This window comes from Protopterus annectens, chromosome 7.part1 (assembly GCF_019279795.1).
Source record: "Protopterus annectens isolate FY-2018-M chromosome 7.part1, PAN1.0, whole genome shotgun sequence".
In the NCBI taxonomy this organism is placed as follows: domain Eukaryota; kingdom Metazoa; phylum Chordata; order Ceratodontiformes; family Protopteridae; genus Protopterus; species Protopterus annectens.
In genome coordinates, this window is record NC_056740.1 from 402896532 (window position 1) to 402923584 (window position 27053).

At 39.9% G+C, this 27053-nt stretch overlaps 1 protein-coding gene across 2 annotated transcripts in view; it reads left to right on the forward strand.

The window, feature by feature from the left end:
- The window catches only part of LOC122807796 (ubiquitin-like modifier-activating enzyme 1), a 2541412-nt gene that overhangs the window by 1137857 nt on the left and 1376502 nt on the right, over positions 1-27053 (forward strand). For both annotated transcript variants that reach the window (XM_044078854.1, XM_044078853.1), the window contains exon 18: positions 14818-14892. In XM_044078854.1, coding sequence (XP_043934789.1) covers positions 14818-14892 — 75 coding nt within the window. The remainder of the gene's footprint in view (positions 1-14817; positions 14893-27053) is intronic.

The following is a 27053-nucleotide window of genomic DNA, read 5'->3' on the forward strand; positions in this document are numbered from 1 at the left end:
ATATGCCTGCAGCCCTAGGCTTCACCTATAACAATTTGAGATTTTGCTGGATGGCTCCCTGTAGCCATAGATCCCCCTCAGACTCCTCCTGCCTCCTACTACTAATACTTAACACCAATGCCTCCCTATCATGGTAAGGTTTCATGGTGTTAATATAGTATAATGTGTGCCCTTGCCTCCTGCCTAGCAGTTCTACCATGTAGTTAACAGCGCTGACCTTCCTTAACACTTTGAAGGGTTCCCCCCAAGCTGCCTACAGCTTATTGTGTCTGACAGGAATAAGAACCGTAACCTGTTGCCCCACAGCATACTCTCTAGCTCGAACATTCCTGTCATACCAAACCTTTCTCTGCCGTTGGGCTTCTGCCAGGTTGTCTTGGGTCAAGCCCTTACATTTCCTGAGCCTTGTCCTAAGGTTTAGGACATATGCCACAAGAGACTTCTTGTGGTACTCACACTCACTCTCTCACTCTTCAAGAATCAAATCTAGAGGTCCCCTCACCCTGTGCCCATACAGCAACTCAAAGGGTGAAAAATCCATGGATTCCTGGGGCACCTCTCTGTAAGCAAACAACAGATGGAGCAGATATTTGTCCCACTCCCTCTTAAACTAGTCCACAAATGCCCGTGGCATGGTCTTTAGTGTAGAGTTTATCCTCTCGACCAGTCCATTAGGCTTGGGATGGTAGGGGGTGGTGTTTAGGTGCTTCACCCCACAGTGCTTCTACAGATAAACCAGCAGGTCTGACATGAAATTGGCACCTTTGTCAGTTAGTATTTCTTTTGGGAAACCTACCCTGCTGAAAATCTGTAACAAAGCATTTGCCACCTTTTCTGCCTGAATGGAGGACAGGGCCACTGCCTCAGGGTATTTGGTAGCATAATGTACTACCACTATGATATACTTCCTTTCTGTGGAACTTGGGCTACTCAGAGACCCCACAGCATCCATAGCTACTCTCTGAAATGGCTCCTCAGTCACAGGCAAAGGCACCAAAGGAGCTTTGACCTTCTCTCCTTCCTTGCCTATCTTTTGGCACTGCTGACAGGTCCTGCAGTACCCTGTCACATCCCTGGAAATCCCAGGACAATAAAAGTTCTGCATAATGTATCTCTTTCTATGCTTTCTGCCCATATGACGTGCAAAGGGAATATTATGGACTATGGCTAGAAGTGCCAGATGTAGGCTCTGGGCAGTACCAACTGCTGTATTCTCTCACCCTCTAGCCCTCCCTCAGGGGCCCACTCTCTGTACAGTAACCCTTTGTCCCAGTATACAGATTCTCCCTTTACTTGAGAATCAGGTGCCTCCCTGGCTTTTCTCCGTCAAGCCTTATAATGTAGGGTCTGAGAGGTGAACCTGTCTCAACTCTCTCTTTGTAACCCTTCCCAGCTCCCCTTCCACAGGATGTCTGGTATCCTCTGACAGTGGTGCCTCACTGTCAGTCTGGATACTACTACTCACCTCTGCCCTTGCAGTCACTCTCTCCAGGGAACATCAGTACCCACAAGTAACTGTGGCTCACCTTCAGTCTCACTGCTACAGGGTAGCTCCCTTCCTGAAGTAACCACATCACCAGTCCTGGCTTCAAGTGTGCAGTCTGTCTGGGTCCACCCCCTCCAGGCTACCAGAGCCACATGCTTGTCTCCAGGTCTGACTGCGTGTAACAGCATGCACACAAGTTACTGCATTATCAGAATTAGTCCCTATAAAGACATCTGCAGGGATATGCTCATGCACACATACTTGCTTGCTTCCTTTTTTACCCTCCCAGTCAAGGTGAACCCTACCCAAAGGTATTTGGAATGGGGTACCTCCTAAAGCTCTGACTGGAGTAGACTGCCCTAGCAAGTAGTGCTCCTGTTTAACCATTGCAGGCTTCACAATGGTCAGGTCAGAGGCTGTGTCTGTCTTAGCAGTGACCTGTTTTCTTTTTACTAAGATAGGATATAACCTCTTGTGGTAGGTTGCTACCCATTTTGTCTCCAGACAACTTACTGCTGGCATTCTGTCATTCCCACTTACTGGCTCTCCCACCTTTTGTGTCACACCTTACCTCCATGCTCATCTATATGCTACATGGTCCCACTGGTTGCATTTAAAACATTTAACCCTTGGTCCTGGCCATGTAACTGAACTGGTGGATTCAGTTGTAACTGGCAGACTCTCTTGGTGTGGTTTAGGCTGCCCAGCCTGGGTTCCCTTTAACCCATGAGCAGCACTGGGTATCCCTTTCCATTGCAGTGATGCCCTGCTTGCTAGGTATAGGTCTCCCTTTTTCCCGAATTCATGTGCTGTGTTACATTCTCTATCCACTAACCAGATTCTCATGTCCTCAGGCAAAGTGCTAAGGGCTTGTTCCCTCACCAAAAGATCTCCTAGCCTTTCAAAAGTGGTGATTTGATTCCCACTCACCCATCTATGACAATAAGTGCTTATCTCAGCAATATATTCACATACACTTTCATCTGCCTTGCGCCTATGCTCACAAAAGTTTTTTCTGTAAGTTTCAGGTGTTAACTTGAAACATTCCAATAAGCAATTTTAACAGTATTATAATTTAAGCAATCAGTATTAGACAGTTTAGAAATAGCAGTTACACCTTTACCATGGAGTAAGGCGGTCAGGAACCATACCCACAGCCCTTGGTCAACATTATACTGTTTACATACCCTTTCAAACATATGAATAAAACTATCAAAATTATCATCCTCTGTAAATTGTGGAAGAAATTTACTGACCTTTGTTGCTTCTGGGGTTTGGTTACTCCCTTTCCCATTACCTCCATGACCCTGCCGAAGAGTCAGCATCTCCTTTTCATGTTGCCTCTCCCTCTCATTTTCTTCAGCTTCCAGATATCTCAGTCTCTCTACTGTTTCTGTTTTCCAAATATTTGGCCTCCAGTTCAAGTCTCTTTAACTCCAGATGGATTTTTAGGTCCTCTGTGGACAGGTTTAACTGTCCATTTTCTGAGAGTTATACATCTCCAAGGCCAGTCTAGTTGTCTTCCTGGTTGCTGGTCTGTGATGCAGCTGTGACTAAAGCTGCAATTGTCTCTGCTCTAGTCAGTTTGGGATGCCCCAGTCTTTTGGCTTGTCACATATCAGCCAACTGGCTCCTTATCAGCTTGGCATACTCTTCTGCTGACATCCTTTCCTGCTTTCGCTGACCAACTAAGCTAACAATAAATAAATAAATAAATAAAACTATTGTGATATGAAACTCGGAATGTTCACTGTGTGGCTGATTGAGAGTGCAAACACCTTCTTTAGTGACCACTATTTACAGGCTACAGGAATTCAATACTAAAATCACTGAATCCCAATATGTGGATTTCCCACCACTGCCAACCAGTAAATATGGTGCCTCACCACTGGACTAGTAATCATGGAGCCTCAGTCCTTCCCACTGGCAACAGTGGGGGAAGTACATTGGGAGGATGACAAGTACACACACATTATTTCTAGATGTAGCTCTCTGCATAAGTGCAATTTCCCTTAAGAGCACCCAGAGACCACTGTCAGTCCAGGGCTGGTTTCTCCCTCTTATGTCAGATACCTAGTAAAACTCCTATAGAGTTGAGATCACAGCTGAGTGACCAAGCCATGGCCTCCAGCATCCTCTCTGTCCAGCCAGTGGTTTGTGTCCCTGGCCAAGTAGTTGACACACGCACTCTTTGAGATTTGATTTACACCCCCCCCCCTGGGAAATGCCCCTTCTGCCCAGACTATAAGGTAGTTTCCCCTGCCACCAGTCACTCTTTAGTCCCTACTTTAAGGCCGTTAACAAAGGTTGTTAAATCTTACTGTGTAATGTTATTGTTAATACAAATGGTAGTTTGAACAAGAGCAAGGCTATTAGGAGTGTCCCACAGTGTCACCAAATAAATATGCAATTAATCTCAGAACTTAAATATCTGTACACAGATCAGCCACAATGAAAGTCTTAAATATATTTAATAATAAATAATAAAAGAAGAAGAAGAAAAAACTCAGCATGTAATTACACTGGGATCAGAGTTCAAAATCACAGAAAATATTTAAAACAACATTGCAGGACAGTCTCAAATAAATAAAAACATCTAAAATAAGCTTTGCTATATTCCTGACTATATCTAAGAGAATTACTAGTCCCTAGTTAATTATCTACAGAGCAAGGTAAATGTGTGGTGAATAGGTCTTCTTGTGAGGTCCAAGACAGAATACAGAGTGCTGCCCCTCTCTCCGAGAGTTCTGAAATTAATATCTCAAGTAATACTGCTGGGATGACTTTCAGATTGACCTAATTTCTTGTCATCTGACTTTGTCCCAGGTGAAACCCCCACTGCTTAAAGGTAGTAGCATTTATCATTTACCTGTAAAAATACATAGACCTCAGATGTTTGGCAAATGGTGGAAGTCATAAAACAATAAAACACTTCCAAGACAATACAGAGAACTTCTTAGCACAGACATTGTGTCTCCTTGCTGCCATAAAGTTATTTAATTTTAGCTATTTTTCTGAAATTAACCTCCTGCATTCCAGTTTCTACTGTTAAAATATATACATCTAAACAGTTACAATAGTACATGCACATTTCTGTTCTTTTTCAATAGGGCGTGCTGTGGTTACATTTTAAACAGCACTTGGAAAACACCTTCAAGCAGTTTGATATACACGACATACATTTCTAGCACATTTGTAACACAAGCATCTTGTGTACATCATGTTGATGTTCACAAATGACATATATTTATTTAGAAAATTCCAGATAGCTGGGCTGGCAGCATCCCCTTTCGGGACAAGGGGTATGTACTTGTCTGACATCCCCAGACTTTCCCAAAGGGCATTCACGCCAATTAGCCTTGCGCATCCCATTATGTATGAGTGATGGTTTCCTCAGTCTCCATCAGTGAATTCACAGAAATCTTTTGTACCCAAAAGAGCATTCAGTCCTCTCTTCCACAGAGGTAGGCAGGGCACAAACCTTCAGTCCTCCTTCTTACCTGAATCCTTCAATGCAGGGGCTGATAACTGAACCCTAATAATTTGGGTCAAAGTCAGAGCTTCACCCCTTTGTACTGTGGAGCCAGGCTAAGAACTCTGATCGTAACTGTCACAATTGTAGTTAAAAATGATAAAATTAAAAACTAAAGGATTACATTCGATAAATAAAGGTTGGGGTTTAAGGTTTCCTGTGAGAAATAAGGGTGAACAGTAGTATCTGACTTTCAAAGTCCATACTGATAGCATACTATAGTAGTGGTCCAGTACAAGTAACATTGTTGGGAGGGTGGCCTAATGGTTAAGGTGTTTACCTTACAAACACAAGGTGCAGGGTTTGAGGCTCACAAGGGATAATTGGCTAGTCTTAAAATGGCTTGCAAGGGCAGTTAACTTAGTACTAATCTATGAACCTATGAACATTCACCCAGTGTAATAATGATACAGTACAAGTAACAATCACTCAGCATAGTAATGGTGCAGGGCAAGTAACATCATCTGGTATAGTAATGCTCCAGTATAAGTAACAGTCACCCAGCATAGTAATGGTGCAGGACAAGTAACACCAGCATAATAACAGTTCAGTACAAGTAACAATCACCTGTCATTGTAATGGCCTGACACAAGTAACAAATCATCCAGCATAGTAATAATGCAGTACAAGTAATATCATCTGGTATAGTAATGCTCCAGTATGAGTAACTGTCACCCAGATTAGTATTGGTGCAGCAAAAGTAACAACCACCCAGCACAGTAATGGTGCAACACAGGTACCACAACTAATAATCACACAGTATAGTAATGGTTCAGTAAAAGTAACATTTACCTATCATAGTAATGGTCTGACACAAGTAACAAATCACCAGCGAAGTAATGGTGCAACACAAGAACCATCATCTGGTATAGTAATGGTCTAGAACAAGTAACAGTCAACCAGTGTAGTAATGGTACAGAACAAGTAACAATCACCCAGCATAGCAATGGTCCATTACAAGTAATGGTCACCCAGCATAGTAAAGGACTAGTACAAATAACAGTCACCCAACTTAGTAATGGCCCAGTACAAGTAACAATCATCAAACATAGTAATGGTCTAGTACTAGTAACATTCACGCAGCATAATAATGGTCCAGCACAAACCTCTCAACTGTCCAGATTTTCGCAGAATGTCCATATTTTTGCCTGATATTTTTAGTTTTTCCTTATAAAATTTATGGTTTTCTTTCAAATCAGTGAGGATTGAACTCAGTAAATAACTGCATGCATTTGAGTTTCAGACTTCAGATCCTTAGGAAATTGCATGTTAACACAAATCCTGTTATTCTAGGAACTTTCTCCATTTACAAGAGCAATATTTAAAATCTGTCCATATGTTTGAGGCTTTGTCCTCCCATTATTTTAGGCTTTGTCTAGATTTCTTGTGCTAAGTGATTGACAGGTATGGTACAGCACAAGTAATAGTCAGCACAGTAATGGTCCAGAACAAGTAACAATAAACCAGCATAGTAATGGTCCAGAACAAGAAGGAATCCCCAGCATAGAAATGGTCCAGTACAAGTAAGAATCCCCCAGCATAGTAATGATTCAGCACAAGTAACAGTCAATCAGCATGATAATGGTCCAACACAAGTAACAATCATCTAACATAGTAATGATCCAGCAAAATAAACTATCATCCAGTGTGGTAATGGTCCATTACATTTCACCTCCCAGCTAAAAGTAATAGTCACCCAGCATAGTATGGTCCAACACAAGTAAAGGTCACCCAGAATAGTAATGAGCAAAACCCAGCATAGTAATGGCCCAGTACAAGTAACAATCTCCCAGCATAGTAATGATATAGTACAAGTAACATTCACACAGTATAGTAATGTTACAGTACATGTAACATTCACCCAACATAGTAATGGTCCAGGACAAGTAACAGTGACCCACCAGGTATTGATCCTGTAAAAATAATCATCGAGCATAATAATGGTCTAGCTCAAGAAAAAGTCACCCAGCACAGTAATCGTCCAATGCAAGTAACAGTCACCCAGCATAGTAATGGTCCAGAACAAACAACAATCACCCAGCATAGTAATGGTGCAATACAAGTAACAGTCACTCAGCAAAGTAATGGTCCTGTACTAGTAACAATCACCCAACATTCTAATGGTCCAGTAAAAGTAACAATCACCCAGCATAGTAATGGTCCAGTAATAGTAATAATCACCAAGCATAGTAATGGTCAAGGAAGATTAACAATCACTCAGCATAGCAATGGCCTAGCACAAGTAACCATCACCTAGCATAGTAGTAGTCCAGGACAAGTAACAAGACATCCAACATAATACTTTGCAGTACAAGTAGCAGTCATCTGATATAGTAATGGTCTAGTACAAGTAACAGTCATCCAGGATAGTAATGGTCCAGTACAAATAATGGAACCCAGCATAGAAAAGGACTAGTATACATAAGTCACCCAGCATAGGAGTAGTCCAGCACAAGTAAAAATCACCCAGTATAGTAATGGTGTAGTGCAAGAGACAATCTCCCAGTATAGTAATTAATGATGCTGTACAAGTAACAATCACCCTGAATAGTAATGGTCCAGTACACATAGCAGTCACCCAACATAGTAATGATCCATGATAAGTAATAATCACCCAGCATAGTATGGTCATGCACAACTAACAGTTACCCAGCCTCCCAGCCTACTAATGGTTTCCAGTACAAGTAACAGTCACCCACCATAGTAATGACCCTGTACAAGTAACTATCATCCAGCATAATAATGGTCCAGCACAAGTAACAGTCACCTAGTATAGTTATGGTCCAATACATTTAACAGTTTCCCAGCATCATAATGGTCCCATATGAGTAACAATCACCCATTATTAGTAATGGTGCAGTAGAAGTAAGAATGTCCCAGCATAGTAATGGTGGAGTACAAGTAACAGTCATCCAGCACAGTAATGTTGCAGCACAAGTAACAGTCATCCAACATACTAATGGTCTAGTACAGGTAACATTCACCAAGTGTAGTAATGGTGCAGCACATGTAACCATCACCCAGCACAGTAATGTTGCAGCACAAGTAACAGTCATCCAACATACTAATGGTCTAGTACAGGTAACATTCACCAAGTGTAGTAATGGTGCAGTACAAGTAACAATCACCCAGCACAGTAATGTTGCAGAACAAGTAACAGTCATCCAACATACTAATGGTCTAGTACAGGTAACATTCACCAAGTGTAGTAATGGTGCAGCACATGTAACCATCACCCAGCACAGTAATGTTGCAGCACAAGTAGCAGTCATCCAACATACTAATGGTCTAGTACAGGTAACATTCACCAAGTGTAGTAATGGTGCAGTACAAGTAACAATCACCCAGCACAGTAATGTTGCAGCACAAGTAACAGTCATCCAACATACTAATGGTCTAGTACAGGTAACATTCACCAAGTGTAGTAATGGTGCAGTACAAGTAACAATCACCCAGCACAGTAATGTTGCAGCACAAGTAACAGTCATCCAACATACTAATGGTCTAGTACAGGTAACATTCACCAAGTGTAGTAATGGTGCAGTACAAATAACAATCACCCAGCACAGTAATGTTGCAGCAGAAGTAACAGTCATCCAGGATAGTAATGGTCCGGAACAAGTAACAGTCACCCAACATATTAATGGTCCAGTACAAGTAACAATTACCCAGCATGGTATGGTTAAGTACAAGTTACAGTCACCCAGCATAGTAATCATCCATTGCAACTAACAATCACCCATTATAGTAATGGTCCCAAACAGTCACCCAGCATAGTAATGGTGCAGTGCAAGTAAGAGTCACCCACCATAGTAATGGTCCCATACAAGTAACAATCACCCAGCATAGTAATGGTGCAGTACAGGTAACAATCATCCAGCATAGTTATAGTCCAGTACAAGTAGCAGTCACTAAGCAAAGGAATATTCCCATACAAGTAACAATCACCCAGCATAGTAATGGCCTAGTACAAGTAACAATCACCCAGCATAGTAATGGTCCAGTACATGTAACAATTTCCCATCACAGTAAAAGTTCAGTACAAGTAACAGTCACTCAGCATAGTAATGGTCCAGTACAACTAACAATCTTCCAGTATAGTAATGTTGCTGCACAAGTAACAATCACCCAGCATAGTAATGGTCATCTAACATAGTAATGGTCCAGCAGAAGTAATAGTTACCCAGCACAGTAACAGTGCAGCAAAAGTAGCAATCATCCACCATAGTAATGGTCCAGAACAAATAACAATCACCCAGTATACTACTGGTGCAGTCCGACTAACAGTCACCCAGGCTTGTAATGGTGCAGTACAACTAACAGTCACCCAACATATTAATGGACAATTACAAATAACAGTCACTCAGTATGGTAATAGTCCAGTAGAAGTAATAATCACCCAGCATAAAAATGGTAACCATCTCCCAGCATAGTAAAGTTCCAGCTTAAGCAACAATCATCCAGCGTAGTAATGGTCAAGTATAGTAAGAATCCCACAGGATAGTAATGGTCCAGCAGAAGTAACAGTTACCCAATATAGTAATGGTCCAGTACAAGTAACAAACACCTGGCACAGTATGGTCAAGTACAAGTAACAGTCACCCAGGATAGTAATGGTCCAGTGTGAAAGCTGACAATCCCGAACACTTGGAACAGCGATTTTTTTCCCAGGGATTTTTGCCATTTCCTCCACTGTGGTGCAATCTCGGAGTTGGTATATTTAAGTAGGTGGGTGTGGGGGGCACAGCCCCCCACATTAAATACTGTTTTAAGTTTTCATTTTTTTTTTTTGTGGAACAGTGATTGTTTCCCCTGGGAAAACGATCACTGTTCCAAGTGTTCGGGATTGTTAGCATTCGGTTAAGTGGGGTCGATGAATCAGCATTCGCTTTTTTAAGCGTTCGCTGATTCACTATAGACCCGCATAGTAATGGTTGAGTGCAAGTAACAATCATCCAGCAGTTTGACCATCCACTGCAGAAGAATAGTATAATGTATATGTCTTATCTCAGCATTCATTGTATTAATGTCTATTTATTTGTTTGTTTTGTTTTTTTCTCATCAATTATTCTGCTCAGCCCCTGCATCAGGATACATTTACTGAACAATAACAAATATGAAACTCTAATGTCTAGTATTACTGATTGAGTGTACGGAGTCTGTGATGGTACTTAAGACTTCCGGACAGTAGATGGAAATATTAGATGGCACCTTTATAATCTTACTCTAACTGACTTAAGCAGTTAGTAGAGCAACAGGTCTTAAACGGTGAACAATGAAATGACTGGCATTAGTGACTGAATAAAATCCTATTTGGGCATAATTAATTGCTAAAAGATGTTCATAAATACGTCTTTTTAAACACCTAGTAGTCTTTCCTATGTAATAACTTGGGCAGGATAAACATTGTGCAACATATGAGAACATGTTAAGCATATTAAGAAAAAAGAACAAACCAATGCTTTGGCAAAACATGTTGGTATTTGTATTGACTTCAAAAAATGTGTTTTTTCAGTGATAGATACTGTCAGTCAAGAAACTTTTTCGGGTGATTATAAAACCTGGTTAGAATGCAAAGAATCCTTATGGCAAATTTACTTGGGTGCAGATGTTGCACCAGGTCTAAATGACACCATTAACATAAAGTGTTTTTTGCAAACTAAGCTATAAAGTTTTTTTAAAACTTCATTTTATGACATTAGAATGTACAAAAAACCTTTTAATTATGTTTTCTCCTTCTACTATTTCCACTATATGGATTTTTGTCTGTATTTTTTTACATTTATAAAAATGAGCTTTCTTTTTAAACTATGATTATTCAGTCATGTGACTGCTAATTAAGTATTTAAATGCTGTTTTAGGGTGGTTAGAGTGTTTTTCTGATGAAGTTCACAGCATATTAAAGTGAATGAAAGCACTAACATTTGGTATCCATGTCTTTTGGTCTTGGTTTGGAGCAGTTTTTATTTATTACTCTGAATATAATGTGCGCTTTTAAGAAGTTTTCCTTGTGAAAAAGAATCCAAAGAGTCTACATTCCACTCTTTCATAGTAGAAGAAAGTGATACTAACACATGGAGAAGTATGAATATTCTGTAGCAGAAAATATGAATGACACTAAAACCACTTCCAACATGCCTTGCTTTAGCTGCAGCAGGTTTCTGTAGTTACTTTTTTTTTTTACTTCTGGTTTCTCTATTTTCAATAAAACTGACCTGTTTGTTCCAGCAGAATGGGAGCCAGATACCGTTGGGCTAGGTAAGAGCCTTATGGACATTTATTCCTGTCTGGCGATTCCTATCAGTTTTCCATTTCCCGGCATGAGACAGATGGTAAGGAATGAGCCATGTGCTGGTCCTGGGGACTGTGCTACACTCTCCCCTAAGGAGGACTGACCCCCCACACACTTTGGCAGCTTTTCCAAGATTGCAGATGCTGCTCACAAGGGTGAAATCTGCCACTGTATGCCAGTTTACCCTCCGTTGCATAATACAAATGCACTGTGGCAGCTTGGGCTCAGCTGGCTCAGAACTCTGCTAGGTGAACACCTGGTGCTCCAACTAGGAGTCACCCATTTAACAACTCAAATGCGCTATGGCCGCTTGGGCTCAGTTGGCTCAGAACTCTGCTAGGTGAACACCTGGTGCTCCAACTAGGAGTCGCCCATGTGACAACCCAAATGTGCTATGGCAGCTTGGGCTCAGCTGGCTCAGAACTCTGCTAGGTGAACACCTGGTGCTCCAACTAGGAGTCACCCATGTGACAACCGAAATTGGCTATGGTAGCTTGGGCTCAGCTGGCTCAGAACTCCGCTAGGTTAACACCTGGTGCTCCAACTAGGAGTCACCCATGTGGCAACCCAAATGCGCTGTGGTAGCTTGGGCTCAGCTGGCTCAGAAATATGCTAGGTGAACACTAGGTGCTCCCACTAGGAGTCGCTCATGTGACAAACCAGAGACACCCCCCCCCCGGATGCCTGAACGTACAGTGGCTGCTCAAACCCATTCTCCTTGGACCACTCCCTACAAGCACTCCATCATTAACTGAAGTCTTGACATGTTAAAAGACCCAGTGACATAGTGGAAAAGGCATCAGACTCCAGACCTGGGGATTGTGAGCTGAAGTTCCACCTGAGTCAATGATTCTTTACCTCTAAAGATGAATTGTAGGGCTTTCTCCCTAGTATTACTGATCCTGGGTATGTCTTAGAGTGCCACTTCAGAAACTTTACAAATATCCAGACAATAATAAACCCCATGGGGGACTGTCCTTGACCATAAGGTGCAAACTGGAAGATTTATTTCTTCAGCTGTGCGGTCTGTTATGGACTTTGCTTACTAGGTTTTAGATGAGAAAAGGGGGATGAACGTAGAAACAGGAGTGAAAAATGAAGTGAAATAATTTCATAAAAAAGGTTCAATAAATAAAAAGTTGTTGATTGACCACCTCTGAAATCTGCACCCAGATAGTGTTAGGAAGTCCATCAGCCCTCTATAGTTCTGACTGCAACTCTTTGGTGATCTATTTATCCTCATATCAGAATAAGAGACAGTCAGGTCTTATATATCTAAGTTAACTGCAAGTTTGCACTCAGCTGTACCTGTTAGATGATTACTCAAATCCAAGCTGGATTCCAGTTAATGAGTTTTTATTATTATTATTATTATTATTATTATAATATTATTGTGAAAACTTTAAAACTCAGCTACATGCCTACCCTTCCTCTAACAGGAGCTGCAATTGCACTCTCCCCACCTAGCCTAAGCAATCTACCCCTTAAACTCCTAACTAACTCTGAGTATAAGCTAAATCTAACATATATGTACATATTGTAAATAACATACAAGCTAACCCAACATATATGTACATATTGTAAATAACGTACAAGCTAACCTAGCATATATGTACATATTGTAAATAACATACAAGCTAACCTAACATATATGTACATATTGTAAATAACATACAAGCTAACCTAACATATATGTACATATTGTAAATAACATATGAGCTGACCTAACATATTTGTACATATTGTAAATAACATACAAGCTAACCTAACATAAATGTACATATTGTAAATAACATACAAGCTAAGCTAACATATATGTACATATTGTAAATAACATACAAGCTAACCTAACATAAATATACATATTGTAAATAACATACAAGCTAAGCTAACATAAATGTACATATTGTAAATAATATACAAGCTAACCTAACATATATGTACATATTGTAAGTAACATACAAGCTAAGCTAACATATATGTACATATTGTAAATAACATACAAGCTAAGCTAACATAAATGTACATATTGTAAATAACATACAAGCTAACCTAACATAAATGTACATATTGTAAATAAAATACAAGCTAACCTAACATAAATGTACATATTGTAAATAACATACAAGCTAAGCTAACATAAATGTACATATTGTAAATAGCATACAAGCTAACCTAACATATATGTACATATTGTAAATAACATACAAGCTAACCTAACATATATGTACATATTGTAAATAACATACAAGCTAAGCTAACATATATATACATATTGTAAATAACATACAAGCTAACCTAACATAAATGTACATATTGTAAATAACATACAAGCTAAGCTAACATAAATGTACATATTGTAAATAACATACAAGCTAACCTAACATAAATGTACATATTGTAAATAACATACAAGCTCATAAATGTACATATTGTAAATAACATACAAGCTAACCTAACATAAATGTACATTTTGTAAATAACATACAAGCTGACCTAACATATATGTACATATTGTAAATAACATACAAGCTGACCTAACATAAATGTACATATTGTAAATAACATACAAGCTAACCTAACATAAATGCACATATTGTAAATAACATACAAGCTAAGCTAACATATATGTACATATTGTAAATAACATACAAGCTAACCTAACATAAATGTACATATTGTAAATAACATACAAGCTAAGCTTACATATATGTACATATTGTAAATAACATACAAGCTAACCTAACATAAATGTACATATTGTAAATAACATACAAGCTAAGCTTACATATATGTACATATTGTAAATAACATACAAGCTAACCTAACATAAATGTACATATTGTAAATAACATAATTGTACATATTATAAATAACCCACCCCACCTTTTTTTCTCTCTTTTCCTTCTAAGTCTTTATTCTCCCTCTCAGTTAAGTTACCACTGCCATCCTAAATGTTTAGGTACTATGTAACCAAAGAATTTATTCCTGTTGTCTAGCATGAAATGTAATTGTAATTGTGTCTTCTTTACTATGATTGTATATGTAACTGAGCTATGTAGTGCGGAGCTTTTCTCCCCAGGCCTCCACTGAAAACGGGCTCCCTGAGCCCAGTGGACCTCCCCGGTCATCAAACTGGAAATAAATAAAATAAAATAAATATTACTAAACTGCATGTTGGTCCATGCTTCCTGCATCACAAAGGCAGTCAGTGCTAGAGATTGTCAAAGCAAGTATGTGGAGCATCATTTGTTGTCACTGTATTTGTATTATGCAGACTTTAACACTGTTCACAGAACAGAGTGCATGGTGTGCTATTTGGTGACCTCCATCTATGTGAATGGGCTCTTCATTGCTAAATATGTCAGGAAATTACATTCAGTATATGTTTTGTGATATAAATCTCCAGTTCTGGCCATTGTTTTGGTATATTTACTGTAACAGGCTGTCAAACGTCACCATTGTCATTTTGTCATTTTTGTTTACTGCATTTTCTTCACTGTACAGGTTACCAGCTCAGGTGTTCAGTTCTGGTCAGGACCTAAGCGATGCCCAAAGCCCCTGGATTTTGATGCCAATAATGTAAGTAAGAGTGTGTGAAAATAGCTGTTACTTTTTCTAGCTAAACAGGAGTTCCACTTTTTTTTCACAGAAGTTTCTCCTGAGAGTTTTGATGTTATCACCCACATTACTGGTTTTATATAGTGTGGCGCTTATTTTGTGAAATCAGATATGTCATCTCTGAGCTGCTTGAATATGTGTGGCCTATGTTGCCATAAAATGTGGAGCATTCTATTTAGTCGGCAATACAGAGACTTTAAAATCAGAGCTGCTGTGTATATGGAGAGGTCAGTATGGAGATTGGAAACAGACTGTAAATGGTGTGAAGAGGGACAGTTTGGTGAAACAAATATTGTACTTTTTCTTAAAAGCTGGGTTAGAACTGTGAAAACCAGCTATTGTCTGAAGGACTGTGCTCTGGAACCCTTAAGGCAGTGGCAAAGAGTTAGAGATGTGCTTTATTTTAACCAGGTAGTACCTTTTCCATATCAGTTCCTTCACGTGAAGTAGTTTGCATTATCTGTGGCTCTAGACCCGGAGTTCTGTTGTCCATTTTGTACAAGTGTCTCAGGATTGTTGTGGATATCTTTATTTGGTATGCTTTTCACATGCTCAGTGATATGACATGGACCAGGATTTTTTTTTTTTATTTATCTGTACCACACACACACACACACACACACACCTCCCTGTATTACAGCAGATTGTATTTCTTTTTCATTTTCTTGTCAGCCACAGGATAAATAAACACAAATTTCAGTCTATTTGTCTCTTTCATGTACTGACTGCTGACTTTCATTGCTCCTTTAAACATGCCATTGAAAAATGCCCCCCCCCCCCCCCTGTTTGTCTTTCTGTTAGTGTCCAGATTTTCACTATGCGTTAGGAAAACAATTTGTTCATTTTTATTTTTACTTTATTGAGGTCTGAGTGCTACCTGTGAGCACTGGCTAAGTGACCAGCACAGTTACACAGTAATCAAACGGCCAGTAGAGCAACAACTGCTTTTGTAGCACAGCACGTTTATTTGTTGTTCCCCTTAAGCTGATGTTTTTTTATTCATAGCTGGATCACAGTGGGATGAGTAATCAGAAAGACTGCCTTATTTGTCACCACTAGGCTCATAATGTAGTGTTTTTTTTTCAAATGAAAAATATTAATCTTCATTAATATAAGTGCAGCTTTTTGATCATGAACTTAGCACACTTTTTGAATTGTTCATATGAAAATTTTATGTGTACCCTATTGTATATCTTGGCTGCTAAGGGTCTGTATTACAGGCTGTGTGTCAGACATATATGGTGAAATATTAAAAGATTTACAGAGAAAACATTTTAAAGCATGTACCACTTCTGGGTGCTAAGATGTTTGAAACAGAAACTCATAGTCTGAACAGAATTTACCTTAGAAGCGCTGCATCTAAGTCATGAGGACAGATACTATCATGTGTAAGCTGTATTTCTTTTCATTCATGCCTGGAAATGTATTTAAATAGTGAATTCTGTGACTTATTTGACAAGTAATGAAACGGGGAGACCTCTTGGGCCAAGAGTGTCTTGTCCACAGGCAGTACCTGCGTTTCTGTGCACCTTGGTTTGGGGTTCACTGCAGCTGTGTCTACACAATTTTTAGTGCCATTTTAAGAAGGAACTCCATTTTGTGTGGCGTAGTCCAGTTACGTGAAACGGTGTTTCATCAGGGATGTTTTCATGCTTACTAAATTCTTTGTTTAATACATTAAGTGCTGCTTAAGAGGCATGAGTATCCTCTGATGTGAAGTCTAAACTTATTAAAGATTTTCTTTAGATGTCCATTCAGTTGCACACAAGTCAGCCACATTATAGCTGTTTCTACAATTACATATATATTTTTAAAAAGCTGCTACTGTTTTTTATGATTTTCTCACCATACCCTTCCCCTATTCCTGACTTCCTCCCAGTTGAAATCATCATCCTTAACTGCCATCTGAATCCCCACAAAAAACTTGCAATTGTCTCTATCTACCTTCCTTCTGGTAACAATCTGCCCATTCTTGAAAACATCCTATCCTGGTTCTCCCACAACAAATCATATGAGACACTTATCCTTGGTGATGTTAACATTGATTGGTCTAAACTCACAACTGACTCCCCCCAACTCAGTATCCACCTACACGGATTCCACCAACTTATAACATCTCCCACTCGCTTCCATAAAAATTCCACTTCCAGCTCCATCATAGACTGGATCCTTAACAATTCCCCCCACCAATACCACAATCCCACCACCTTACCTGACTCCCTCAGTGATCATCTCTCTACCACCATCTTAAGACACTACTCCCATATTCCTAAACCCCACCTTATCAAAGACTGTTGAAAACTATCGACTTTCAATTCATCCCAATTTAACTCCATTCTCCACAACATAGATTGGTCCATCCTAAAACACCTCCCCCTAAACGATGCTGTAAGCACTTTCAATAGCATCTTCATGAATACTCTAAATTCCTTAGCTCCCTCTAGGAAGATCAGAGTAAAATCAAATCATGCTTCCTGGCTCTCCAAAGAGACTGGGTCCCTTATGAAACAAGGAGATCATGCTTGGAAAACCTGGACTAAAACTAAACAACCACCTTTTCTTCAAAAATACAGGCAACTGAGGAACCTTGCAAAAAATATACAACTAATGACAAAAAGTTATACTATAGCTCTGCTCAGCTTAACAACAAATCCAATCCTCTAAAAGTTTGGTCAACTCTCAACAATATCCTCTTTCCTGGAAAGCCCTCTAATCCCTCCCCATACCCTAACTCTTCATTTCAGAAACAGCTACCCTCCTGAATAAACACTTTATCTCTTCCATCCAGAATCTGATAACCTCTAAGCCAAACTCTACTTCAACACCCACCTCTCCAAGTCCCACTAACACAACTTTGTTTTCTTTTGAGCCAGTTCCCATTACTTACATCAAATCTCCACTACTCAAGCTAAAACCTTGCTCTCCTTCCACTGACAATCTATCTCCTACATTCCTCAAACTTGCTGCTGACTCAGTTGCCTATCCTGTATCTATACTAATTAATCGATCTATTCTGGAATCAACTGTCCCCACCCTTTGAAAATCTTTCTTCACTATCCCTCTTCATAAAGGTGGAAACTCCACTGACCCCTCCATCTACCGACCCATTGCCATTCTGTCCTCCCTCTCCAAGATATTAGAAAAATGTATGCACTCACAGCTTCTCAATCACCTCCTCACACACCACTTACTTACCCCTACCCAACATGGATTTTGTCCTCACCACAGCACCACCACTGCCCTCCTGTCCTTCACTCATATCATTGCAGAGGCCCTAGACAACAATAAACTCATTTCCTTTCTCTTCCTACATCTCTCCAAAGCCTTCGATACTGTCGCTCATCCTCTACTACTATCCAAACTCGCAGATCTCCACCTATCCCCCTCCACACTTGACTGGTTTAATAGTTACCTATCTGGCAGGAAACAATCTGTCAAATGGCTCTCATCCTTCTCACCTTTCCTTCCCATCTCCACTGGTGTTCCCCAAGGATCCATCTTGGGACCCCTTTTGTTTAACATCTTCACCAATGATCTTTACACCTCATGCAAAGAATCCTCCCTTATTCAGTATGCCAACAACTCCACACTTATATCCATCTCAAACAACATTCCTAAACTACACACCCTGACCCAACAGGCCCTACTATCCACTGAACAATGGCTCTCTCACAACCTATTGATCCTAAATCCCAAAAAGACCAAACTCCTACTTTTCCTTCCCTGTTCTCTTTCTCATCACAAAACCTCCTTTTTTATTACATCTTCTAACAATACAAACATCCAACCTGACACCCACACAAAACTCCTAGGGGTAATTATCGATGATGAACTGAAGTTCAACCTACACATACTCCAATGTATAAAAAAAAACAAACCAGAAACTAGGTCTGCTATATCGGAACAAAAAATTCCTAACCCCTGAATCTAGACTTACCCTGGGCCAGGCACTCCTCCTCCCCTCCCTCTTATATGCCACCCCAGTTCTTACCAATATCCAGGCCTCCACTCTAAACAAACTCCAACAGACTTACCATAAAATAGCCAGATTCATTACTAACTTCCCATACAACTCACACCACTGCATTTCTTTAAACTCTCTTCAATGGCTTGAACTTCCCCAGTTTCTGCTATCTTATTAATTTCATATGCTACACTCTATTCTTTATAAACCCTCCTTCTGTCCATCTCTATCTTCCTTAGTCTCCATCTACATCCTATCCCGGACCCTCCGTACTTCTAGCCAACAAATACTTGATATCTACCACCCAAAAAGGTCAGTAGGCAAACTACTCTACAAACACTGCCTTGCCCATGCTTGGAACAAACTTCCCCTTGACTTACGTTCAATCTCCCACACCTCACACTTTAAAAATTAACTAAAAGCTTATTTTCTCAATTCCAGAACCTGCCCTTGCCATGACCCTACCTAGTCTTCCTTCCCTTTATGTACCCTCAAAAGGACCATACTTAGTACCTCATTACACCTCTCTCTCCAATGTGTCTACTATGCATTTGCACAATTTTATACAAACAAAAAAATGTTTATTGTTGACCTATTGAACTATATCAATGTAAAATTGTTACTTAGCTTCTTTTTAATGCAACTTTAACTTTATGCATATAACCCAACATATGTGAATCGTTTTGCTATAACTGCTATTATATCAATATTGTTTAAAATTGTACTTCTTTTAAAATGTATTACTGGAGCTTTTCTCCTCGGGTCTCCACTGAAAATGGGCCACAAGCCCAGTTGGACAGACCCGGTTAACAAATGTCAATAAATAAATAAATAAAAATAAATATGACTCATTCATAAATTATGCATGGAAAAGTCACTTCAAGGACACTTCTTTCAGCCCCTGAAGCTTCTAGATCAGTTTATCAAGGAGTTTACCTTCCTTGAAAATCTGCCTTCACAAGAATTGGTGCCCAGATCCCTTGCACTGAAAATCCCAGCAGTGAAGGCTGCTTCTTTCACACCAAATTTTTGTTTGGCACAGGAAGCCAATTTTCAGTGGAGGCCCAGGGAGAAATACTCCAGATGCATGTCTTTGTAACATGGGAGGAAACCGGAACACCCAGAGAAAACCAACACAAATACAGGTGTGATATGCAGACTCTACACAGAAGGCATTCCAGCCGAGAATCGAACCGGAGAACCTCTTGCTGTGAGGTGACAATGCTACCACTGCACCACTGTGCCATCCTGCCATATAGTTCCTGATAGCAAACTGTACGTGGGATACTGTTTTAGGCCTTTCTTGCATTTTTCTGTTCTGTTGGATCTCTGACCCTTCTAACCCTTTCTCTGTCTAGTTTTGTATTCCAATTCCTTGTTGGCAGGTCTAGTCTCAGAACTGGTAGATCCTGTAGCCTGTGATCATATTCCTTCCATCCCTTGGATCTTTCTAGTGGTCTTCCTTTGGATTTATTCAAGCAAACTGATGTCCCCTCCTTGTATAACTTCAGAGGTGAGTACTGGGCTATCTGCTCTGATGGGCCATTTTAAGACTAGCTGATAATTTGGGGTCAGAACCAAACCCTGTACCTTTTCCGTCTGAGATGAAGACCCTAACCATTATACCAATTCTACCCCCAATGTAGGGCCACTAGAAGCACATCTCCATGAGGATACAGTCCATTATTCTGTTCCCTGCTGCCGCTGCCTTCTCACTATGCTGCTTATGATCTGATCCAGGGATAATAATCAATGCCAGATCCTTTCCTGCCTTGGCTGCCATCAGTTCCACTCTGTCCAGTTGATATTTCACAACAGAGTTATTGTGGCCTTGGCCTAAGTGCAGGACTTTGCATTTGCTTGTGCTAAGCTTCAGCCACTACCTTTCTGTCTGCCTTTCTAGAAACTTCTGCTACAGTCCTTTCCCATCCTATGCTATTTAACTTATCTTTTTATCAGATATATCTGATGTAAATACCACAAAGGCTACTGGACCTAGGGCAATCCCTTGTGTACTCTGCTGGTGATGTTCCTAATCACTGATGTTGTCCTTTTCACCATAACCCTCTATGTTCTACAGTTGAACCATACTTCTTGTAAGTTCCTTAGCCTTTGTCCTACCTTTAACCCTTTTTGTTTTCCTACGATGTCTCCTGTGAGGTACCAAGTCAAAGGCCTTGCTGAAGTTCAGGCTGACCATGTCATCAGTACTTCCCGGTCAAGTCCTTCTGTAAACTATCCATAAAATTGCATCATATTTGATTGGTTATTCCTTCTTGGCCATGAACACATGTTTGTTTCTGTTCAGAAGATTGTTGTCTTCCATAAATGCTACAACTTCTCCCTTCAGGGTTCTCTCCATCACTTTCCTAGCCAATGTTGTTAAGCTAACAGTCCAGTGATTCTGCATAGTTTTCTTGACTCCCTCACCAGAGCAAGGATACCCCACTTACTGTCTTCTGGTCTCTTGGCACATCTGCACTAGTAACTAAAGTGTTGGCGATGATAACCAATTGAAATGTCAGGACCTGCTAGACTGAGGCCGAAACATGGAATGGTCAAAAGAAGAGACTTCCATTTAGTATGTTCAAGATGCTATTTCTCAGAATAATCCCTTTTTTTCCAAGGAGTGGTGATCTCAGAGTTGATATAGATGTATATATAGAAGTTCTTAGGGGGTGCGGAGGGGGGGTGTTTGAGAGGGGTCTATATTATAACATCGAAGTCTTAAAACTTCGATTGTTATAATATCGATCCCTATGCACCGAATGCTGAAAATAGCGAGCTGCAGAATACCGAATACTTTCCTAGGGAAAGTAATCGGTGGGCTGTTTCTGCAGCTTCGCTATTTCCTCGACTGTGGAGTGAAGGTTACGGACTGGGTTAAGGTAAGTGTGCAAATGAAGGTGAGTGTGTGTTAGGGACCTTAGGGTTAGGGAGCGGATATGGTGAGTGTGCAATAGGGACTTTAGGGTTTGGGAGCAGGTTAGGTGAGTGTGCGGTAGTTATGGACCTTAGGGTTGGGTTAAGGTAAGTGGATAGCTAGTAGTGTATGTATGGTTTAGTGTAGGGTTTTGTGAAGTGTATGTGTGTGGATTATTTATTTTGGTGTGCTTGTGTTCTGTGTATGTTTGTCGAAACAGCGATTTTTTTCCCTGGGAAAAAATTCACTATTCTGAGTGTTTGATTTTATGGTCTTTCGATTGAATGGGTTCGATATTATAACATTCAAAGTTTTAAGACTTTGATGTTATAATATAGACCCGGTTAAGAGGAGCACTGGGGGTATGCCAGCACACTGACCATATATCTTACTAGTCTAGGAGGTAGCCATTCTGGTCCTTGTGCATTATCCTTCCAAAGGAAAATTGTTTTCCTCTGTATTGCCTCTATCCTGCTGTCAGCCCAGTGTTAACCCCTATCTGCCCTACCTTCTACCAGCATGGTACCCCCCCCCCTCGTTTCCTTTCTGAAGATTGACACAAAGTAATCATTCCATACTTCTGCTTTTTAACAGTCTTTTGTAATGTCTCTCCAGTTTGTGCTCACTCTACCCAGGTATAGTCCTTCCTTCCTTCTACTATGTATGAAAAAAATAAATAAAAGCCTGCTTGCTTTCTTGATCTTTTCTGTGGACCCCTTCTAATTGTTCATGTTTGCTATCTTTCTGCACTCTTCTCTGTGCCTTCTCCACATACCCCACCAACTGCTTGCAAACTCTTGTAGGCCCTGTCATTTTGCCCTATTTGCTGGTCCCAAAGTCGTTTTTCTCCACATTGACCTTCTTTTCATTTTGTCATTTTTTTTCTGCTTTTTACACCCTTGTCCATCAGAATATCCCAGCGTTGACTCATTCCTATATTTTTAACTCCCTCAGTTTCCTCTCCGCCTCCTAACTCATCCCTGATCACCTTCTCAGCACATTGTTTTTCAGTGCTCTAAACTTCACATCATTGTCTTTATATTATTATATTATTATTCTTCCTTTCTAACCTAAGTCACATGGTGACATGATCACTGTTGGTTGATGATGTCCCATGTGAACATCTGGTGCAGTCATGTACCAGGAGGTTATTCTGTTTATGGTCCAACACCTCAGTCAACTCTTAGTCTCTCTCTGCCCTGGAGTTTGGAATGTTCCAGTCTGCTCTTAGCAGATTATGGCCCCCCATGAGTTTTAGCCTCTTCTTCCCCACCCACTCCTTTATTCTCTCCTTTTCTGCCCTCACCCTCCTTTGCTGTTTCTGGGGGTTGATTCATTGCATCAGTCAACTAACTGTCCCTCCTTTTCTGTACAATAACTGCCAGAGCACTTAACCTAGCATCTGTCACTGTCCACTAATTTGCCCTTTTTTGATTTTGAGTTATTCCTCCTGTCTGACCAGAAATGTAGCTAGAGTGGGGCAAAGGGGGGACCCACCCCAGGTGCAAAGTGATAGGGAGTGCAATCTACAGATCCCAATTGATCATCATTTCTTACCAGCAAATTTAGATTATAGTTTGAACTTAAGCAATGAGATAAATTTAAAATACAGAAAAACTTTTTTTTTTTTTTGCTCCACAAGTGTGATGAGGAGTTTTTTTTTTTTTTTGAGGATGGAGCCAGACTGGGGGACAACCACTGGGTGCAGAAATGGGTAGCTACACCTCTGTCTGTGATCTCCTTTCAGCCTGTACTGAGGTGCCTCTTGTCCCCTCTTCTCTTGTTATTGGCCAATGTTTCTGTGACAGCAGCGATGAACATCCAGCTCCTACATCACTACTTGCAGTTCTCCCCATCTTTCTACTAGACTCTTTGCATTACAAAGTAAGACTACATAGCCATGGTCTGTGTCACCCTTATTTGCTCCTCTGCACCTCTGTTTTCTTTCCATCTTCCACCTAAACCATGTCTTCTTCTTCTTGTTCTGTCATCCTTCCCAATTCTTAAACTGAAGGTGCAGTTTTTGAGATGTACCTTTCTAACCCAGCTCTAAGCACAGCTATCTCTTTTGCGCTATGATGGATGCTGTCTCTTGCACTAAGCTGACTGCTCTGTCAGGTCTCTGTTATCCTACCCTTCTCACACCTTTCCCCTTGACCACTGCCGCAACCAGTCATAATCCAGAATCTTTTCTTTCTTTTTTTAATTTCTACAAATCATTTGGGTTTCTAATACCATGACAGGAATGGACCCCATTCCTAAGTCAAAGTATGATTAAAGTTCATGAAGTTAGTATTGTTTCAGTCTTTGATGTCAGCCAGAAGTGCTTTTCGCAGCACCCTCAATGTGTCCAGTAATGACTCCTTCTGCAATTTGTATGGATCAGTAACATATCTAAATACGATTGTAGATTCTTTTTTATAAGATCCATTGCTCCTACTTCTATTGGAACTGTCTGAGTATCTTTCGTCCACATTGCTCTCAGTTCTGCCAGCAGATCCTGATATTTTATGACTTTGTGTCTCTCTGTACACAAGACACTGTAGTCACTGGATGTAGTGATTTCAATGATCAATGCTCCTTTTGTCTTCTTTTCATGAACCACTATATCTGGCTTTCTCGCATCTATCGTTTGAACTGTTGGTAATGGGTAATCCCATGTGATGTAGACTTCATCATTTTCTATGATGCTTTGTGGCTCATATTTCTAGTGTTTTTCAGCTACTTCAGTATTATAATGCTTGCACAATCCCCAGTGCAACAGTCTTGCCACATTATTATGCCTTTCAGTATACAGTCCTTCTGCCATTAGAATATCACAACCAGTAGCAAGGTGTGCAACTGTTTCCAATTCTGTTTTACAAAACCTACATTTGTCTGTTTCTTCCACATGGTCAGTGGACTTTGTAAACCAACGTGTACATAGTCCACTGTCATGGGCCGCCAGTATTAACCTTTCATCCTTTGGTTTGAATTTGCCTTTCCTTAACCATTCCTACGTTTGATCCTGATCAATGTAAGGTTTTTCCAGAAGTTTTCTATACTTGCAACTATATTTATGCATTTTCCACATTTCTTGCCTTCTCAACTGATCCGTCACCTTATATTCTTTCTTTTGTTTTTTGGCACATTCAGTTGCTGCCTGGTTTTTATCTACTTCTGGTTTGATTTCCATTCCCAGTTGACGCCAATATGCTTCTACTAGGCTAAGAAGGGAAGTCATCTTAGATTTATTCTTCCCATGTTTCAAAACTTTCACTATATTTGGGTCTTGTGAAGTCAGCAGATATGTATGCAGTTCCACGATTGCAAATCTATACATGTAATCAATTTCAAGGAGGCCCATCCCTCCTTCAGAACGGGGAATGTATAATCTTGCTATGCAGTAAATTTTTATAAATCATTTGATGAGCATGAAGCATCCTTCCTGTTTTCCTGTCTAACCTGTTCAACACCTTTTGGGGCCAGTCAGTCACTCCAAAACTGTAAGTTAGGACAGGAAGAGCAAACTGGTTTATACACTGAACTTTATTCCTAGATGTCAATGCTATTTTCAGGATTAAATTTAAGCCTTCTGAAATATTCCTTACTGAGTTTTATTCGCATTTGTTCATGTTTTATTGTTGATCCTTCATCATTTCCCAAATAGTTATGCACTCCCTCTTGCTCAAGTTCTTTTATATCACATTCCTGTCCCAAACTGATGTTTTCGTGTTGCTGCAGCTTTCCTGCTTTAAAGGTTGCTTTTGCAAATTATCAGGCCCAAATGACATTCTTATATCTTCTGAAAAAGCTTTGACTGCTTGCAGTTGTGATTTCAGTTCCTCATCTGATGAGCTATACAGTTAAATCATCAACAAAGAGAGGATGAGAAGTCTTTACACTTTGTTGCTTTCTGGGAGCCAAATTATAGCCATGGACTAAGCTGTTAAGCAGACGGCTTAATGAGTTAAGGACAAGGCAAAAGGGCAGCAGTGACAGACAGTCACCTTGGAATATCCCCTTTAGGATTTTTACCCCTGGAATAATAATTTGTCCTTTATCATGGCTTAACTGCAAAGTGGTTTTCCACTGTTTCAATGTTTCTGTGATGTAGTTTCAGTGTAGGGTGTATTTTATAATTTTTTAAGCACTCTTTTAACCATGAATCTGGGATACTATCAAATGCATTTTTGTAGTCTGTCCATGCCATACTTAGATTCTTCCCCCCTTTACAGTTCTCTGCTATGACTTTAACAGCAAACGATCCTTTCTTCCATATGACTTTCTTTTATTACCTTTTTGTTCTATTGTCATAATCGAGTTTTCTTCTAAATGACTGTAAACTCTGTCGGCATTAGTTCTAGTGTATAGTTTTTATGTCGTTGGAAGGCAAGTTATTGGTCTATAGTTTTTAGGGTAGCTTGCAGGTTCACTCTTACGTAGGAGCATTGTTTTTCCTGTTGTTAGCCAGGCTCTGATGTCTGTTCAGGGTGCACATGTAAATAGTTGTTACTCATGGCTGAATTTTTGTGAAAGATGTTAATACCTTTAGCAGAAGTTAGGTACTGGATCTGGGCCTGGGGTTTTTCAGTTAGGTTTTCTTAACTTTGTTCAATCTCTCTGGTCATTACTTCATCCCATGTCATATCCTGTACATTTGAACTTCATATTCTTTCTTTTAATTCTTCTATCCATGTAGAGCATCTTTGTTATGTTCCACAAGATCTTCATAAATATTTCTCCAAAATGTATTTTTCTTCTTTTTTTGGCGGTCTTCCAATTCCTTTTACCTTGTTTCCCAATTTTCTATAATACTCCTAACAGTGACACTTGTCTTAATTGCTTTATAGTTTTCTCACTTCGATACTTCCACAATGGCATTCAATTTCTTCCCCTCTTTCCATTACTAATTGTGTTCTTGTGGTAGGACTTTATCTGCTATTAATTTGGCTGCACAGTAATGTATCTATATACTTCTGTTATGTTGCATGAATCTCTATGGACAGTCCTAATTACTGTGTTCATTTTATCAAATTTCTAACTTTTTTGGTTTTACTGACTTTCTGCAGTCTATTTCTTTCATTGATCTTAATATGTTTATCCATCTCTATTAAATCAAGCAACTCTTCTCGTAGATCATTGTCTTCTAAACTGAGGGCACATTCTTTGTTCACCATTGCCTGTGGGCATTCTATAGAAAGTTCCAGAGCTTTTTTCTGTGTCATGTTCTCTTCAGTTTCACCCTGTGTCATC